Consider the following 19,737-nt stretch of genomic DNA (forward strand, 5'->3'; position numbering starts at 1 on the left):
AAAACTCAACATTGAGAAAACTAAGATCATGGCATCCAGTCCCATCACTTCATGGCAAATAGATGGGAAAACAGTGGAAACAGTGACAGACTTTATTTTCCTGGGCTCCAAAACCACTGCAGATGGCGACTGCAGCCATGAAATTAAAAGATACTTGCTCCTTGGAAGAAAAGATAGGGTCAACCTAAACAACATGTTAAAAAACTGAAACATTACTTTGCCAACAAGGTCCATCTAATCAAAGCTATGGTTTTTCCAGTAGTCATGTATGAATGTGAGAGTTAGAACAGAAAGAAAGCTGAGTGCCAAAAGAATCGATGCGTTTGAACTGTGGTGTTAGAGAAGATTCTTGAGAATCCCTTGGACTGCAAGGAGATCCAACCAGTCCATCCTAAAGGAGATCAGTATTGAATATTCACTGGAAGGACTGATGCTGAAGCTCTAGTACTTTGACCACCTGATGCAAAGAGCTGATTCAGAAAAGACTTTGATAATAGGGAAGATTGATGGCAGGAGGAGAAGGGGATGACAGAGGATGAGATGATTGGATGGCTTCAGCGACTCGATCCATATGAATTTGAGCAAGCTCCGAGAATTGGTGATAGATAATTAGATTTATATTCTGGCAACTATTTTCTTTATGCTTTCTCCATCCTAGGATAGTTTTGGGTATCTGATGAAGTTAACCACATGTAACCAAGTTGGTACGTGATCCTTTCTAAGCCAACATGGTCCCTGCACCCACGTGTGTCCTTTTTAGAAATTTTTAAATAACAGAGGGAAACCTCAGTAGCATTTTTAATTTATAAAATATACTTCTGACCAAACTCCTATGAACACTTTTGGTACAGAATTCTGGGTTGTGTCATTGTCACTGGTGCATGTCGATACATTTTTTTGTTGTTTCTTATCCACTCCATGTTTCCTAAGTTAGAAACAAAAGCAGATTCCATTAAATGATTCAAAATATTCAGGTTTTTTTGTTGCTTGGCAGCATTGGGAAGTGGGAAACATATAGACTTTGTCTTTGGACATATTTCCCTTCTCTGCTCTGTACCTCCCGTGTAGTTTACTCATCTGTCTGATCAAGGGCTAAGAACCAACTCTGCATGTTATTGAGTAGCAAAAGATAATATTACACATTTGTCTTAAAATGCATATTTATGAATAAAACATTTAGACTTTCTAGAATCACTTGTACCACAAACATATTATTAATTACACACTCAAAACATATATCCATGAGAAAGATTTCCAAAAGTACAAAAATTATAAAGCAAATGCTAGAGTCCCATAGTCTTCCATTCCCAACCTACTGTACTCCTAATGGGTATAATTTTGGGGGAATAAGTCGCTATGTACTTTTCCAGCAAGATAAATACTAAATCAATAAATATATCCCTTTTTTAAAAAAATGGTAGCTAAGATTTTGAATGTAGGTGTTTTTCATTTTTATCATTATTTTGAATCAGTGGTTGGAAAGAACATTTTGCCCAGTGACTTGCTGAGATTATCATTGTCTGCATATTGTTAAATGAGCTGTTTTATACCCCCCATTGCTATCAAAGACATAACAATTTACAGACCAGAGCAAAGTGGATGGATAGACCACAGGCATCTTTGGGGAACCCCTGATTAATCGGGACAGGGTCTCTGCGGAAATGGCAATGAACTGCACACCTTAATATTACAGATACCAAAAAACAGGCTAACCCAGATTCAAGACTAGCACTTAAAATACTGGTCTGCAAATGTCTCTAGAGCTGAAATGTGTAAACTAGAGATTCACTGAGTCCACCAGCCAAAAGTGAAAATGAAAGTGTTTACAGGTCTCTAATTATTGCCACATGTACAGTTTGATAGCAGAATAATGGAAACACCCTGGCCTGTGGGAGAAAGTGGTGGCCTGAGAGTCAAGAGAACCGAGTCCCCTTCTGTTCTGCTACCCAGTGTGGGGCCATCAGTAAAGGAGCCTGTCCTTTGTCGTCAATGTAACCACCTAAATAGGGGTCACAGTCACTGTTTTCCCCCCAGAACTGTGGTCACAATAAAAGTAAGGAAAATAAATAGATCAAATTTCACAGAAACCATGGTATAATTGCTGAACCACTGATGTTCTGATGTCTGTCATGTTTATATATTTTACGAAATTTGAATGAGCTTCTATTAAGTCAAGACCTTCAAGGAGCTGTTAGGAGCCAGTGTTAGTCTTCAAACTGTTACTGGCCCATGACAAGTAATGAAATTCAGTTCAATCCAGTCGCTCAGTCGTGTCCGACTCTTTGCAACCCCGTGAACTGCAGCACGCCAGGCCTCCCTGTCCACCACCAACTCCCGGAGTCCACCCAAACCCATGTCCATTGAGTCGGTGATGCCATCCAACCGTCTCATTCTCTGCCGTCCCCTTCTCCTCCTGCCCTCAATCTTTCCCAGCATCAGGATCTTTTCCAATGAGTCAGCTCTTCGCATCAGGTGGCCAAAGTGTTGGAGTTTCAGCTTCAACATGAGCCCTTCCAAGAACACCCAGGACTGATTTCCTTTAGGATGGACTGGTTGGATCTCCTTGCAGTCCAAGGGACTCTCAAGAGTCTTCTCCAAAACCACAGTTCAAAAGCGTCAATTCTTTGACACTCAGCTTTCTTTATGGTACAACTTTCACATCCATACATGACCACTGGAAAAACAATAACCTTGACCAGACAGACCTTTGTTGACAAAGTAATGTCTCTGCTTTTTAATATGCTGTCTAGGTTGGTCGTAACTTTTCTTCCAAGGAGTAAGCGTCATTTAATTTCATGGCTGCAATCACCATCTGCAGTGATTTTGGAGCCCCCCAAAATAAAGTCTGTCACTGTTTCCATTGTTTCCCCATCTATTTGCCCTGAAGTGATGGGACCGGATGCCATGATCTCAGTTTTCTGAATGTTGACTTTTAAGCCAAGTGTTTCCCTCTCCTCTTTCACTTTCGTCAAGAAGCTCTTTAGTTCCTCTTCACTCTCTGCCATAAGGGTGGTGTCATCTGCATATCTGAGGTTATTGATATTTCTCCCAGCAGTCCTGATTCCAGCTTGTGCTTCTTCCAGCGCAGTGTTTCTCATGATGTGAGATCCGTTCTGGGTTCACTGGTAGGACTGATGCTAAAGCTGAAACTCCAGTACTTTGGCCACCTCATGCGAAGAGTTGACTCATTGGAAAAGACTCTGATGCTGGGAGAGATTGGGGGCAGGAGGAGAAGGGGACAACAGAAGATGAGATGGTTGGATGGCATTACCAACTCGATGGACCTTGGGTTGGAGTAAACTCCGGAAGTTGGTGATGGACAGGGAGGCCTGGCATGCTGTGATTCGTGGGGTCGCAAAGAGTCGGACATGACTGAGCGACTGAACTGAACTCTGCATATAAGTTAAATAAGCAGGGTGACAATATACAGCCTTGAAGTACTCCTTTTCCTATTTGGAACCAGTCTGTTGTTCCATGTCCAGTTCTAACTGTTGCTTCCTGACCTGCATACAGGTTTCTCAAGAGGCAGGTCAGATGGTCTGGTATTCTCATCTCTTGAAGAATTTTCCACAGTTTATTGTGTTCCACACAGTCAAAGGCTTTGGCATAGTCAATAAAGCAGAAATAGATGTTTTTCTGAAACGCTCTTGCTTTTTCGATGATCCAGTGGATGTTGAAAATTTGATCTCTGGTTCCTCTGCCTTTTCTAAAACCAGCTTGAACATCTGGAAGTTCATGGTTCACAAATTGCTGAAGCCTGGCTTGGAGAATTTTGAGCATTACTTTACTAGCATGTGAGATGAGTGCAGTTGTCTCGTAGTTTGAGCATTCTTTAGCATTGCCTTTCTTTGGGATTGGAATGAAAACTCACTCTTTCCAGTCCTGTGGTCATTGCTGAGTTTTCCAAATTTGCTGACATATTGAGTGCAGCACTTTTATAGCATCATCTTTTAGGGTTTGAAATGGCTCAACTGGAATTCCATCACCTCCACTAGCTTTATTTGTAGTGATGCTTCCTAAGGCCCATTTGACCTCACATTCCGGGATGTCTGGCTCTAGGTGAATGTCAGTGATCACACCATAGTGATTGTCTGGGTCATGAAGATCTTTTTTGTACAGTTCCTCTGTGTATTCTTGCCACCTCTTCTTAATATCTTCTGCTTCTTTTAGGTCCCTACCATTTCTGTCCTTTATTGAGCCCATCTTTCCATGAAATGTTCCCTTGGTATCTCTAGTTTTCTTGAAGAGATCTCTAGTCTTTCCCATTCTATTGTTTTCCTTTGTTTCTTTGCATTGATCACTGAGGAAGGCTTTCTTATCTCTCCTTGCTATTCTTTGGAACTCTGCATTCAAATGGGTATATCCTTCCTTTTCTCCTTTGCTTTTCCCTTCTCTTCTTTTCACAGCTATTTGTAAGGCCTCCTCAGACAGCCATTTTGCTTTTTTGCATTTCTTTTTCTTGGGGATGGTCTTGATTCCTGTCTCCTGTGCAAACAATGTCACGAACCTCTGTCCATAGTTCATCAGGTTCTCTGTCTATCAGATCTAGTCCCTTAAATCTATTTCTCACTTCCAGTGTATAGTCATAAGGGAATTGATTTAGGTCATACATGAATGGTCTAGTGGTTTTCCTCAGTTTCTTCAATTTAAGTCTGAATCTGGCTTTACAACAGACCGATTTTATGTCTGTGGAATTTAGTCTGTGGGCTTTCCTGATAGCTCAGTTGGTAAAGAATCTGCCTGCAATGCAGGAGACCCAGGTTCGATTCCTGGGTAGGGAAGATCACTTGAAGAAGGGAAAGGCCACCCGCTCTAGTATTCAGGCCTGGAGAATTCCATGGACTTTGTAGTCCATGGGGTCACAAAGAGTCGGACACAACTGAGCGACTGTCACTTTCAAATGGGCTTGTATTTTGTATGTTTCAGGTTTTATAAGTTTGCAAATTATCTGTCAATGAGAGATTGGAAATAAAGGGACCCATTTCTTTATCACAGATAAAAGAATTCTTACCACAGAGAAGCAGGTCCCTTGGGTTCAGGAGCAGTGATAGATACAGCAGAGTGTGAAAATAACTGAGTCTGTGCTCCCACAGAGCTTGGGGTCCTGGGGGGACACGTAATAATCAGACAGCCCTGACTCAGTGATCATGCCATTCATACCAAAGTTAGTGCTTCTTCTCAGTCATTCCCCTTCTCTCTCCTCCCCTCCCTGTTATCTCCTGCCTTCCCCGGCCTGTCCACCCTTCCCTGCCTCTTCTATACCAATTCATCTCTCCTCTCTCCCCTCCCCTGCTGTGACTTACTCTCCAGACTATCCCTCTTCATCTTTCATTTGTTTTTCACCTACTCTGATTCATATATCTGAGAAACTTTATCAGTTAATTCAGTAGAATGAATTATTATCTAATTATCAGTCATAGTCAGCAAAACCAGAACTATTTCAGTATCCTGATTTTTGAAACTATATTATCCTCTTTTTGATTATCAGGGAGCATGTGCCTACCTTCCTTTTTTTTTTTTTTTTTTTTTTCTTCCTTTCCTTCCTCTCCTTTCCTTCTTTCCTTTCATCCATCTGCTGGGTGATTTATTTAGAACTTACTTAGCCACTGCTATGTGGCAAGCATTGTACCTTGCATCCAACTGTATTCCTGCCTCCCTTTCCCTCTTCCCACCTCTAAAAGGAAAAATAACCAAAGTAGTAAGAGATTTGGAACTTAGAGTTCTCTGGGCATGTAACCTAGGCATGCAGTATCTTAGAATACATTGATCTTGTATGCATTCTTTTTAAAAAGAGGTAATAGAAGTGTCAGACTTTATTTTTTTGGACTCCAAAATTACTGCAGATGGTGATTGCAGCCATGAAATTAAAAGACGCTTACTCCTTGAAAGGAAAGTTATGACTAACCTAGATAGCATATTAAAAAGCAGAGACAGTACTTTGCCAACAAAGGTCCATCTGGTCAAGGCTATGGTTTTTCCAGTGGTCATGTATGGATGTGAGAGTTGGACTGTGAAGAAAGCTGAGCGCAGAAGAATTGATGCTTTTGAACTGTGGTGTTGGAGAAGACTCTTGAGGGTCCCTTGGACTGCAAGGAGATCCAACCAATCCAACCTAAAGGAGATCAGTCCTGGGTGTTTGTTGGAAGGACTGATGCTGAAGCTGAAACTCCAGTACTTTGGCCACCTCATGTGAAGAGTTGACTCATTGGAAAAGACCCTGATGCTGGGAGGGATTGGGGGCAGGAGGAGAAGGGGACGACAGAGGATGAGATGGCTGGATGGCATCACCGACTTGATGGACATGAGTTAAGTAAACTCCAGGAGTTGGTGACGGACAGGGAGGCCTGGCGTGCTGCGATTCATGGGATCGCAAAGAGTTGGACATGACTGAGCGACTGAACTGAACTGAATATTAAAATGCAGCATATATTTTCTCTCTCTCTTTTTTTTTTTTTTTGAAGATGAAGCATGTAGGAATTTCCCTGGGGTCCATGCTTCCACTGTAGAGGGTGCAGGGTTCGATCCTTGATCAGGAACTGAGAACTAAGACAAGCCACATGATACAGCCGCCGCCCCCCCTGCCCCCCGCCAAAAAAAAAAGGTGAAGCATGTAAAAGTTGAAATTCAAAGTTTTTATTATTAGGAGTATAAATACAAACGCCATGATACCTTTCTCTTAATGGTAGAAAATGTGAGCAAACTGGAATTTTACATAAACCATTACTTTCCTTTGCCTTTAAGATATTATTCATATTAGAAAAAAAAAAGGAGAAAATAATTATTTCTTGAGGCATGAAATCATTCACTCATAATACATTTGCACCACTTAATAACAGTTGTAAATAATACCTGCAGTGATCTGCATGTTGAATAAATGTGAAATGTTGTCCTGGCTTAATTCATTAATTTTAGGTTATTATGTCACTATACTTACTATTACAAATTGGTTATTATACCTTGATTCCTGTAAGAAAAAAGCATATTTTTCAGAAAAAAACAAATTTAAATAGAGTAAAATTTTAGAAAAAAAATCTGTGTCTTGATTTTGTTTAATCTGAAAAATAATGCTGAATTCATATCTATAAAACACTCGAGCATTTTGTCAGAAAAATAGAGAGGGATAATATCCTTTAAACAGGAAATGTTTCTGTACCTTCAGAGACAGACTTGCCTCGTGTGCCTTCTTTTCACGGCTGGGGTTTTCAGCTTTACCAGAAGAATTAGGTGACATGAGATTGTCTCCTGGAGAGATGTGGGGTGGAAGGGAAAAGGTAAGGATCGTGAAGCCAGCTTCCCTGCATGTGAATTAGGCCCGGGCACCTCTGGGGCCTTGAGGAAGTCATTTAATCAAGATCCCAGAATATTCCCTGGTAACACTAGATTTCCTGAGCCTGCTTTGAGGATTAGATAGAAATTAAATTCCCAGGACATATTTTTAAATTATTTTTCATGGTACATAGTAGGCACCAGTTATATAGTGAACTCATTTGCAGCAGTTGCTTCAGATAATGAGGGTAGTCATTGTTTGTAAAAAATGATGTGTCACAATACAGGATACAGTGATTTGAGGAATCCAAGAACAGGAAGGGTAGAACAACCAGGCTGTGAGTTAGCTTTGATCTTACTGAGTTAGATATAGGGTTATCATGTAATCTGTTGCTCAAACTGGAACACACTTGAGAGTCAGTGTATATGCGTGCATGTGTGCGCAGTTGTGTCCGACTCTTTGTGACCCTATGGACTGTAGCCCGCCAGGCTTTTCTGTCCATGGGATTTTCCAGGCAAGAATCCTGCAGTGGGCTGCCATTTCCTCCTTCAGGGGAACTTCCCAACCCAGGGATCAAACCCACTTCTCCTGCATTGCAGGCAGATTCTTTACCACTGAGCTATCTGGAAAATCATTTGAGAGTCAGAGAGGTGAACAGTTAATAATTATGCTGATACCTTGTGAGGCCAACCTGCCACGTAGTCCCTCTATTAGGTGCCTTTTCTCTGTGTTGGTCTGTCCTCCCTCACACTCTGGCTTCCTCTGCTGAATTTTCCTTGAACATGGACTCTTGTAAACTCTTTGTCCAAGTGTTTCCTTGTGACTTTGCCTCAGTTATGCCTGCTAAACCAGTTAGGAGTTTGGGCTTCTGAGGATTTTATTATGCACGTGGGTAGGCAGGGAGCCTTGTTAAAATGCAGATTCTGATCCAGTAGGTTTGGGGTTGCACCTGAGATTGTGTTTCTAATAAGTACACAGGTGATTTTGATTCTGCTCATCACTCTGTCACACATTGAGGAGAGAGGAGGTAGCTTAATCTAAGAGATGGAACCTCTTTGGCCCAATTCACCTTTCTGTTTGACCACATTGGTTGTTGTTTTGACCTTTTGTAGTTTGGTGGCCCTTTGGTCAGGTTCTGCCTTGGCTGTATTGACTTGAGAGGTCATGTGGCTTATCAAGACTGTAGGCTGTTGGCAGGTTTATTTGTTCCAGAAAACACATAGAGAGGACATCCATACACTAAAATGATATATTCATTGTCTAGTTTGGTTTCTTTGAATGGAGAGTCACTGAGAAAGAATCATGAAAAGGAGCCATCAGCAATGAACACCCCCCAAAACAGGCCATTCAAAGCTCAGTAAATGTCTTTTCTCTGGCTTAAGTCAAGAAACTCAAGGCTATCAAACCAGAATCCACTTTGGATCAAATCATCCTTTGCACTTTTCCAAAGGATGATTTTATAGATGGTCATGGTTATGTAATGTTGGTATAGTAGCATGGGCGTGGGGTGGGGAGGAATATATTTTGAACAACTCTTGGTTAATTAGAAATAATTACTTTGTAAGAACTCTTATATTTTGGAGTTTAAGTGAATACAGTGAGTACATAAACTGAAATTTTTTTAAATGGTCAACCAAGATAGATTTTAAAAAATTTTTGATTTGTAGAGAGTTCAGTGATTTATCATGATAGAAATAGTATTAATCAAAATGAACATATATACCACTGCTATAAGAAGAATATTTATTGCCTGAGCATACTTTTCATTCTTAGTCATTTTTATTTTTCTCAAACTCACTCTAACATTAATTTTTGCCATTCCTTTTACTGTAATAAATAAAACAGCAAAACCTGAATGTTTTCTTCCATTGACTTTTAAAAAATACTGCAAGTGATGACTTGCTATACATACTCCTTTATGCAAAGGAATATTAAAGCAAGGTTCTCATACATTTGGGGGAAAAGTGACCTACTTCTGTGAAAAGTTAGTATGTATATATAAAATTTTTAAACTTTTATAAATCAAGAAAATCAAGAGTTGAGAAAATAGAATCAGTATGGTTTGGAATCGTTGTAATTCTTTAGGCGTTTGTTAAATATCCACTCCATACAAGTCATAATGCTAGCTTCAGGGAACACAGTGAAGAAAAAAGCTTAGCCTTTAATTGTTTGTAATTTAGTAGATTTGAGTGTCAGAGTAAGAGGAAGATGTGTTCTTGGAGGGCATTTCTGCAACTTCAGTACCCCCTACACGAACCCTCTGACCATCACTTGATCACTTTATTTTACCTAATTCCTGACACATCCTATGATATTTCTTCGTAATTCCATGGTTCCTGGCCTCAGTGTTCTTCACCAAATACCTCTTCTTCTGCCGACTGGATGGCTCCCTGTTTTAGGGCTTGTTCCACGCCGTCTTCATGCTGTCTTCCCTCTCCTCCCCCTCCTTCTCTTCCTCTTTAGTTTGCTTTATGTTCTACCATCCTCATACTCAAACCCTCTCTAAAGCCTGCCTTGCCTGAGAACTAGTAGAGCGCACTGATTTACAAAGGCCGGATGTGACGTCTGCCATTAAGTGTCAGCTTTGTCATTCATTAACTCTGCTAACTGAGAAGCACAGGATAGTTTCAAGACTCAACTATTTTTACATTGGTAAAACGGCAAATAATGCCTATCAGCTTTGATTCACTGGGTCCTTATAAAGAATAAATTAGGTCAGTTATGAAAATTATCTTTTTTTTTTCCTGATCTGGACAGTGTCTTCCAAAATAAAGCAATTAACCTCAGCAGAGGAAGCGAACACGACCCTGGCTGGTCATTGGTTCCTGGAGAGATTGGTTTAGCATGCTGGTTCCAGCTTTGCTTGAAAAATGGACCCGTTAGGCTCCACCACAGACAGAAAGCATGACTTTTGTGATCTTCCAACCATTTTTTGAAACCAGTTGACCTTGTTTCAAACATTGTTCCGTGGGTGTTGGTAGGGATGGGTCTGGGAGAGCCTATACTCTAGAGGAGGATTTTGGATGTGATGGCTGCCCTCACGTTGCCCATCCTGCTCAATTAGAGTCAGTCCCTCAACCATTGATGACTTTTGCTTGGTTTCAAACTCAATATTTTGAGTGCTTTCATGGTTCCCTTGAACCATGAGCCTCCTTTTCTCCAAAATCAGTGCCCAAACTAACCTTTGGTTATTTAGTTCAGGATTAACAAAATTAAAGCTTTAAACTGATTCAAGTATAGTGAGTTTAAGTGTGAAATAGAAATGCACAATGTGGAAATGACTCTTCTATCTTTACTATTTGTTAAGTTACTGAGTTAATGCAACCAAAGCAAGTGCTATGTCTGTTGCTGAAAATGTCTCGCCATTTCATCCCCGTGCACGTGTGCTAAGTCTCTTCAGTTGCATCCGACTCTGTGCAACCCTTTAGACTGTAGCCCGCCACGCTCCTCTGTCCATGGGATTCTCCAGGCAAGAATACTGGAGTGGATTGCTGTGCCCTCCTCCAGGGGATCTTCCCAACCCAGGGATTGAACCCATGTCTCTTATGTCTCTTGCATTGGCAGGCGGGCTCTTTACCACTCGTGCCACCTGGGTGGTGATACATGTCTGAATACATTGTGAACTCTTGATGAGTACTCTAGGATTCTGCTGTTATGAAAGTAGAACATTTTATTATGAATGTCTCTGACTTACAGTTTATTTTCTACATTGCAAGCACAGTGTCTGCTATTTTTACAGAGAAGTTTATTTTAGAGTTGGGTTGGTAGGTCTTTCTCTCCTTCTCCTCATTTCCTTAGTTTTTACTCACAGTAAAAACCACGAGTATGCACACCTTATGCACTTATTGAATACTCATTTATAACAGTGAAGCCATTCATGACATCCAGGTTTCATACCCTTTCCTATGAGTGTGACCCTTGGCCCTTGTCTGTCCTTCACCCAGACTCCAGTGATCCAGGGTGATGGTGGGAATATAAGTGGTATCAGAGCTTTACCCTGCTGAGGTGGCTGCAGGGCCCGTGGCTTCATGGTGATCTGCATGGATCTTAACTGTGGTCTGAGGGTAACTCCTTTATTTTTTTTAATTGAGTTATTATTGACATACAACCTTATATTAGTGTCAGGTGTACAACATAATGATTTAACAGATGTATAGGTTGTGAAATGCTAACCAGTAAATCTAGTTATATCCATCACCACACATAGTTACAAATTTCAGTTTCCTTGTGGTGAGATGAAATCACTTTTTAAATAAAAAGGTGACAAATCTATTACTGTTCTCCTTCAACAAGAGGGCTTTAATTTTCTATATCCTTTAAATATGTTAATGTGGGTTTTCTTTGATCTCTTATAATTATAAGTTCTTTGATTTTTTTCCTGCTTCTTCAAAATTTCGGTAAGTTTTCTAAAATAGTATCATTTGATATCCTTCAGCCCTGAATGTCAAACAGAATTGTCTTCGGTTATAAATATCATGTCATTGGTCAGCCTGTACTCTTATAATCTTGGTGAGATTGAAAGTTCATCTGCATTTATAAAAACATCATGGCTGTTCAGTTTATTCTGATTACAAGAAGGGTAGGCAGAAGGCTTTTGTTAAGTGAGGGGAAGGTGGTGACAGGCTGTTCACTGTGATTCCTGATATTACGAAGTACTGCAGAATGGGCAACTCAGAATACACCCTTCAATTTGGTAGTGTCTCTGAGAGCATGCTAAATCAAAAGTTAGTTCCTTTCTTTTCCCCACAGCAAACCACCTGTCTTTTTCAGGCTTTTCTCCTCACAATACCTGAATGTGTGTTTCCTGCTGAGGAATTTAAATAGAAATTTGGTCTAGAATTAAGTCAGTTTCTAATCCTATATTTCTCACTGTCAAGGTGACTTGAGCAATTAAGTTCTTTATTGAGCTCTATAAAATAGGAAAACTGAAAAAAAAAAAAATAGGAAAACTGATAGTCTTATTTTATGCCCAGGTCTGTTTTGAATATTGTAAAGGAAATAACTACCAAAGTGATTTGTATAATTAAGATGTTTAATGAGTCAAAGCAACTGGCATTACTCAGATGAATCTTTTTGTCTAAATCAATCAAAATAATTTAGTCTTTATTAGAAAGATATCAATACCTTGACAAATGTCTAAATAATAATGCTTTACAATTGCCAACAAATGCTTAATGACCTTGAATCCTTCAAGATAGCCAATAGATTGATAAATATCACTGTTACAGATGATGATGGATTTCAACCCCAGAGGTAGAAATAAAAAAAGCTTAGTGAAAATCTCTTGGATATCAAATAGTGAATTGACATTATGAAGGAAAAAAGTCACAAGATATTGACTATAAAAATATCACAGGTGCTAGAAAACAGAAGTCCTGAGGCCAAAGTAAAGTGAATTTTATTCGTTGTGATTCAGTCTGGAAAATGTTGTTCATTCCATGGCATTCATTAGGAAAAAAGGAAAATAAGGCAGTCTTCTCAATGTGTAAAGCAGTGTAGGAATTAGTCATAGCAGGAAGCCTCTGCTATAGCTATAAGTGGAACAGCTAGGAAGGAGATGGCGTTACTAGAGGCCAAGAGCCAGAGCTACCTGCTGGTAAACAGACATGCATGGGATGCTTTCTGGCAGGAAGATGCTTCCTGGCGGGAGCTGGGATGTGAAGAAGACACCCCCCCCACACACCCTTTGACAAAGTTGGAAACTGAGAGTTCTCCTGAATCAGAGGGGAATTGTGTGTGGGTGGGGAAATAGGGACACTTAAGCATTTTTTTCTCCCCTCCTGTCACTGCCAATACTTCCCATTGTTTAAGCCAGTCATAAAACAAGGTCAAGGAAATGTGGGAAATGGTTTGCAAAGAAAAGGGGAAGATGGACTTGAGAGCGGACCAGTAAGTTTCCCGTGTAGAAGAGAAAGGAGTGTGTGGGAAGCCTTTCAGGATTCTTAGTATAGGATTTGCTTATCCAGTCCCAGAACTGGGTGGCTTGCTGGGTGGCTCAAGTTTCTTGGAATTTCAGGAGGTCGGGCATGAAAGCTTCTGCTTCATCGGTGAGTGGTCCTGGTTCACCTACTACAGGAGGGAGAGGGACATTGTTGAGAGCAGCAGGATTAAAAGAAAACATCACAGATCAGACTCTAATCATTCGCCTCTAAGTTACTCTGAGAACCTGGAAATGAATTAGGTCTAGATAATTGTAGGATTTCTTCCTCTACACACACTTTCAAAACAACAATACACTTCTTCACCTGCTTGCTAATGCCTAAAAATACCAAGAGAAAAGCCTTTTATTCCACAATTAGAGATAAAAGGTTTCAATTACAAGTGTCTAGCTGAAGTAGCATTTTCCTGTGTGGGAATTTCAGTCAAGGGATAATCAATCTGTCAATCTATTTCTCAGTAAAATGACTTGGAGAGCCCGTTTGCACACAGATAGCTTGAGGAGTTGCCATGAGGACAGGGAAAAGAACACGAGGGACTCTGGGAACAAAATTGGAAGAATTTGACAATTTTTCCTGGACGGTACTCTTTGCCTACCATGTAAGCAAAATCAGACAATAATTTGAACACATGTGAACATGTAGTTGGTACACAGCTCTGGTTTATGGTCAGAATAAAATTTCTTGATTTTGCAAATTTACTCTTGACCTTGGTAAAGCCCTTCTTGCCTAAGAGTTTGTTAAGGTAAGCAAAGTCATCCTTTCCCCAAAAATAACATCTTTAGCTATTCAGTACATATTGATATAAGCTCTTTGGGAAAAAAACATATCCTTCTAGGAGTCTTTTAAAAAGTGAAGCTGACTGGCTCTGTTTTATTTATTTATTTATTTATTTTGTGAAGTTTTGATTAGTTTTGATAAGGGAAAGAATATTTGACTGGTCTCTTTTTCTGAAAATTTCCTAGAGATTTGTTAAATGACGTTAAAATATGCTTAGATTCTGTCTTAGCTCAGATTTGGGGGCTGTCATTCATATTCAGTTCTCTTGTTATCAACAGTTACCACCCACAATTCTATATTCAACCAGTTAGTTGTGGGAGATGATCTACATTAATTAATGGCCCCAGAACTCTTGTAAGAGAATTGCTTCTTGATCTCCTGCCCCTGACCAAGATAAAAGAAACCAGCGTTTCTGATTTTTATTGAGTTAGAAGTTTTTAGTGCCCAAGTGAATCTATATTGTTAACTATCTACCCAGGAGATTCTGGAGCAATGAAAGTTTGAGAAACACTGATCCACACCAATCATTGAGTATACTTGAATAATTTTAAGTGGTATTACCTATCCTAATATACCTTAGACACTCCTCTATGTTTGTCACTGTATTCATTTTCTGTTGTGTAATAATCTGGCTGTGTAATAAATTGCCAAGAGCTCATCAGCTCTATAGGTCAAAAGTTGAGGCAAGTTCAACTAGGGTTTAAGCTCAGGGTATCACAAAGGCAAAAATCAAGGGGTCAGCCTGTCTAAACTCTTGTCTGGAAATTCTGGTAAAGAATGTACTTCAGAGTTTAATCAAGTAGTAGGCAGAGGTTAGTTCCTTATGGTTGTGGGGCTGAGATCCCTGTTTTCTCATCAGTTGTCCACCCTACCCCTTAACACTGCTTGCATTCTCTTGTATGTTACATCACCTTATAGATGACATCAGCTTTGTATAAAGTACTATACAGACACACACACACACACACACACACATGTATATATGTATATGCATATATCCATACATATGTAATTTTCACTTATCTGTAGCTGAAATTTAGCATTTTATTGTGCTGTGAATATAATCAGTAAAACACAGTATTCACAGTAAAAATTCACAGTATTCATCAGCAAAATAAATCAGATATTTTCAAATTACATTGTGATTATAAAAATTGTTAGTGCATGTCATTTTCTGTAAAATGTCTGGTTTTTTTTAAACCCTAAGCCAGCTAATGTGTGAGTATGAAAGTCATAGCTTACAATAACTTAGATAAGAAACCATTGATAAGTCATGAATGACCATTTTTTTAAATGGGTCCTCTTAGAATTGGGAGAAAGTTTTATTGATCAGTTGACAGTGACTCTAAGGTAGGGGCAGAGATAGACTTTTAACAGACTAAACTCACATAATCAGTTGGCTTCTCCAAGTACCTACCCTGGGAGAACCATCAGTAGTTTCATGTGATCCCAAAAAGGAATATACAATAAAATATCTACAACTTGCTGAAACATACTGTTCCCTGTCTTAGCATGTAGAAATGTAGAATGTACTCAGTTCTCTGTCCTCTTCTAGCTCTTTCCTGCCTATATTTCTTTTTCTCATATGCTCTCTGAACTAGAATAACCTACACCACCACCAATATGTATCTCTGTGTATCTCATCTCCTTCAGATTGCACCTTTTGTAACTGATACCATCCTCATCCCCCATGATGTATAAGCAACTTTTCTCTCTCTGAAAACCTTGTTTACTAATTGTGCCTTGTATGAAACTTATGTGGGACAAATACTGTTTTCTGACTTATGTTGTAATTCTTTTGTTAGAGTCAACTTAAGAGCAAATTCTACATGGAGTCTCTCTGGACTCAAAATCCCAGAAAGAGTGTCTAACACACAATAGGTATTTGGTTAAGTTAAACTTTGCAAACAAAGTGCTATAAAGAAATGCATATTATTATCTCCTCATTGGTGGCTCTGAATTAGTTTTCTTTAATTATTGTGCTGAGGTTAGTGATATCCTTTGGAACATATAGCTTATTTTGGTGCTTTCTCTAGCTTGCTCCTGTAATTAGAGCCTGTCCTTGCAATGACATGGTCTGAATTTGGAGCTCCCAGACTGGGATAACACCCTTCTGTAGAATTAATTTACTTGAAAATTGAATCTCCTTGTTATTTTCTTACTCCAATATCAGTTTGATCATTTTAGAATCAGTGTCCTTTAACCTTTCAGTAGTAATTATGCATGCATATGTAACACACATATGAATTTATCTGCATCAGTAAACTTCTCCTTCGTCTGAATGTTTTGATTTCAAAATGTAGTCAGAGGACCAGAGATAGGAGACTATATTGCATTTGGAGGCAAACATTAAAATTTTTTTTGGACCCTATGGACATCTGACCTGCATTTTAGGACTAAATTTCCAAGTATTAAAATTAAAATGAGGATGATATATATTTTTCCTATTCATTTTGCCCAAGGCACTTGGCCTAAAGGCCATAATGAAGAGCTACTAAAAGTGAGTAAGAAAGTAGGTCAGGTGCTTTGGGAGATTTCAAACACATATATATATATATTATTAATATTTATATATGTAAAAAATAGATATACATATGTGTATATATAGATATATTTAAATATACCCACAGCCATATATCACACATACTGTTATAGGTTAATTCATTTTATATAGGGAAAGCTATTGACTGGTGTTGATGAACTTACTTCACACAAAATTCTGGTGGACATGTTAGAAATAATTTAAACAATATTTCTAGCATCTGTACTAACTTGTGGAGAAAATGAGGAGTGGGGAAGGAGAAAGAAGGAAATAGCCTGCTACCCATGTTAGTGTTGTATAGACAAGAGCCACAGCCAAGCTCAAGTGGACAGCCTCTTTCAAAGCACTAAATCCATCCCATCGAAACTAACCTCAGCGCAAATGCAACTCAAATATCCAACTGCCCTTCTGATGTCACTAGATTCCACATTACCTGTCATCATATTCCACATTCTCCTTTGTTGCTAGGCACCCTGGCCACTCTTAATTTCCAAAGCTCCAGGTGCTGTTTTTCCTTGGGACTCAAATACACAGTTTTTGGTTCCAGTGCTGTGGTACCCAGACCGAAACTTGAGAGGAGCACCATCATTCTGGGCCTGTGAACGTAATGATCATAACTACAGATCTAAACCTCACACTCTGTGTCTAGCAGCCTGGTACCCACATGCCTGCAGCCACTCAGGATGGAGCAAACTCTGCTGGGTAAGAAAGCAGGTTTCCCTTGTAAAGCAGTAATCTGATGTGAATTGTTACGATTAACAGGAGTCTCAGATTTGTGGTCTATAATTCTGAAAAAATTATCTTTAAGGAAGAAAGAATGAAAACGATGAATGTGGTTTTATGAAAGTAGATAATAAAAAATGGTTAATGAATCCTCAGTTTAATGTCTGCTCACTTCTTTATATTAAATTTTTCTAATATAGACATCAAAAATTTGTTTTAAATTTTGATTTCTGAAACAGTGGCATATGAAATCGATTCTTTTACCATTTGCAAGATAAAATATGTGAATATGTTTTTGATACAAATGAGTAAATAATTTGTCCTTCATGAAACATATGATTTACTGAGGAACTGAAATATGTAAAGCTGTTGAATTTAGTTACCTTGGTAACATCTGGAGTGAACCACTCTCTCTAAAAATATTTTCTTTCTTTATTGTTTATCCTTTATACTGAAATTATAAATACATGACTTTTATTAAAGATTCTCTTGGTAAATGCTAACCCTTCTCTTATTTGAAAAGTGAATAAATGATATATTCTTTATTAATATGTATGATGATACCAGATTAAAATTACAGATATAGCATGTTTGACTATAATTGACATTGGATTTGTTCTATGTGAATGTAGATTTAGTTTTTAAATATATCTTTGAGGTTATATATTTTTAATGTAATGATAATTTCTTACATAAAATATTTCTTATTTTTGAAGGGATTCAAGTACACAAATGTAAAGTGACAATTTTCTTCATGAATTAAGTAATTGGACTTGAATCAGTCCATTATACTTTTCTTTGGATTTCTTAGAAATAAATAAAAAGAAATAACTTTTCATACTTTAGCATAGCCATATGACTTAGCATAGAAGGGCATCCTTAAAATTCCAAATTACTTACATAAGTTATTCCCCTAATTTTGTTTCTTAAACCTTAGATAGTTCATTGTTAAAAGAATGTTATCGGTTTCTCAAATTGATAGCTGTGGAAATCGCTATATATATTACTTAAACGGCCAGTTTCCTAAATTCTCTTGTTTTCTCACCAAATGAGTTCTTCTCTTGAATGGGTACATAGACAGAGTAATTTCTTGCCCTGCAAACTCATTTTCATTTTCTGACAAAATATGTCCAGAGAATTGTTTAAAAAATACTATTTTGTTGAAAATTAAACTGAATGCCCTTTGTTTTCATTTTTCACTAGAGTAAGAAACCTAGACTTTTTCCGAGCCCTGTGTCCAACCATTACCAATCTTACCTCTTCTTTTTTTAAAATTTTTATTGAAATATAGTTGATTTTCAAGTATGCATTAGTTTCAGGTATACATCAGAGTGATTCAATTATATATATACACATATGTTCATTTTTTCAGATATTTTTCCCATTTAGTTATTACAGAATATTGAGTAGAGTTCTCCTTCGCTGTATAGTAGGGACTTGTTGGTTATCCATTTATTGTATATAGTAGTATATGTATGTTAATCCCAAGCTCCTGTTTTATCCCTCCCTCCAATGTTTCCGCTTTGATAATTGTATGTTTGTTTTACATATATTTTCTATTCTAAAATATTTTTAGTCACCCCCTCTTACTCTGCACTGCTGCTGTTTTACTTAGAGTTTGTTGAGCTTTCAACAAGCTGACTTAGATGACTTCTACATCTCCTAATGGTCCCCCCCAACTTCCAGATTGTTGCCTTTACACTATTCTCCTCATCAAAGACAGAGTTATCTCTTTAAAACATTTTTTTTTCACATCACTTCCCACAGTTAATTAAAACTACTTCTGTTTGCTCTCAAGATAAAATCCAAATTCTTTGATGCACAAAACACTTCGTTTCCTCCCTTTTTAGTTTCCTTTTCATCAGCGTCTCTTTGGCACTTAGCTCTGTATTTCTCTTATTTCTCATGGGCCTGCATATTCTTTCCTCTGTGACTTTGCACTGACAATTTCTAGGTGGGGAAGGCTCTTCCCCGACTTCTTCACCTGATTAAAGCTTTGGGATTCAACTCCAATGCCACCTTCTCTAGAAAACCTTCTGGATATCTTGATCCCTTGTTCTGGATCCCTTGTTCCTTTTTTTGCTCTGTATTTTAGCTTCATCTTTATTTTTCTGTTACTAAAGTATCTGTGAACTCATTGAAGGCACCAGATTCTCTATTGGCCAAATATTTTACCTGCTTTTGGCCAAAAATAGGCACTCAGTAAATGTTTGTTGAATAAATAAACTAACAGGTGAGTTATACCACTCCTTCAGAATGTAAACATTATTTCCATGATTTCAATTGATTAGAAGACATCAAATACTTCATTGCACCCTACTAAAGAAAAGCAAACTTGAGAATATCGGAAATCAAAAAATTCACATAAAGTCACAGATATTTACAGGGTTTCATCAGCGACTCTGCCCTAAAGGAAGCAGTTCAATACCTTTCTCAGTCATAAGGCTTTAAAATGAATAGCAAATTCTTACTATGGATATAAAGAATAA

General features: G+C 38.4%; 1 protein-coding gene across 6 annotated transcripts in view; it reads left to right on the forward strand.

Annotated features, from left to right (window-relative positions):
* The window catches only part of NOL4 (nucleolar protein 4), a 450,364-nt gene that overhangs the window by 214,201 nt on the left and 216,426 nt on the right, over positions 1–19,737 (forward strand). For 2 of the 6 annotated variants that reach the window (XM_061130801.1, XM_061130803.1), the window contains exon 1: positions 17,209–17,227. The exons of the other annotated variants lie outside the window; for them this stretch is intronic. In XM_061130801.1, the coding sequence (XP_060986784.1) occupies positions 17,209–17,227 (19 nt within the window). Of the gene's footprint in view, positions 1–17,208; positions 17,228–19,737 lie in introns of those variants that run through there. 6 annotated transcript variants of the gene reach the window in all.

This window comes from Dama dama, chromosome 27, assembly GCF_033118175.1.
Source record: "Dama dama isolate Ldn47 chromosome 27, ASM3311817v1, whole genome shotgun sequence".
NCBI lineage: Eukaryota > Metazoa > Chordata > Mammalia > Artiodactyla > Cervidae > Dama > Dama dama.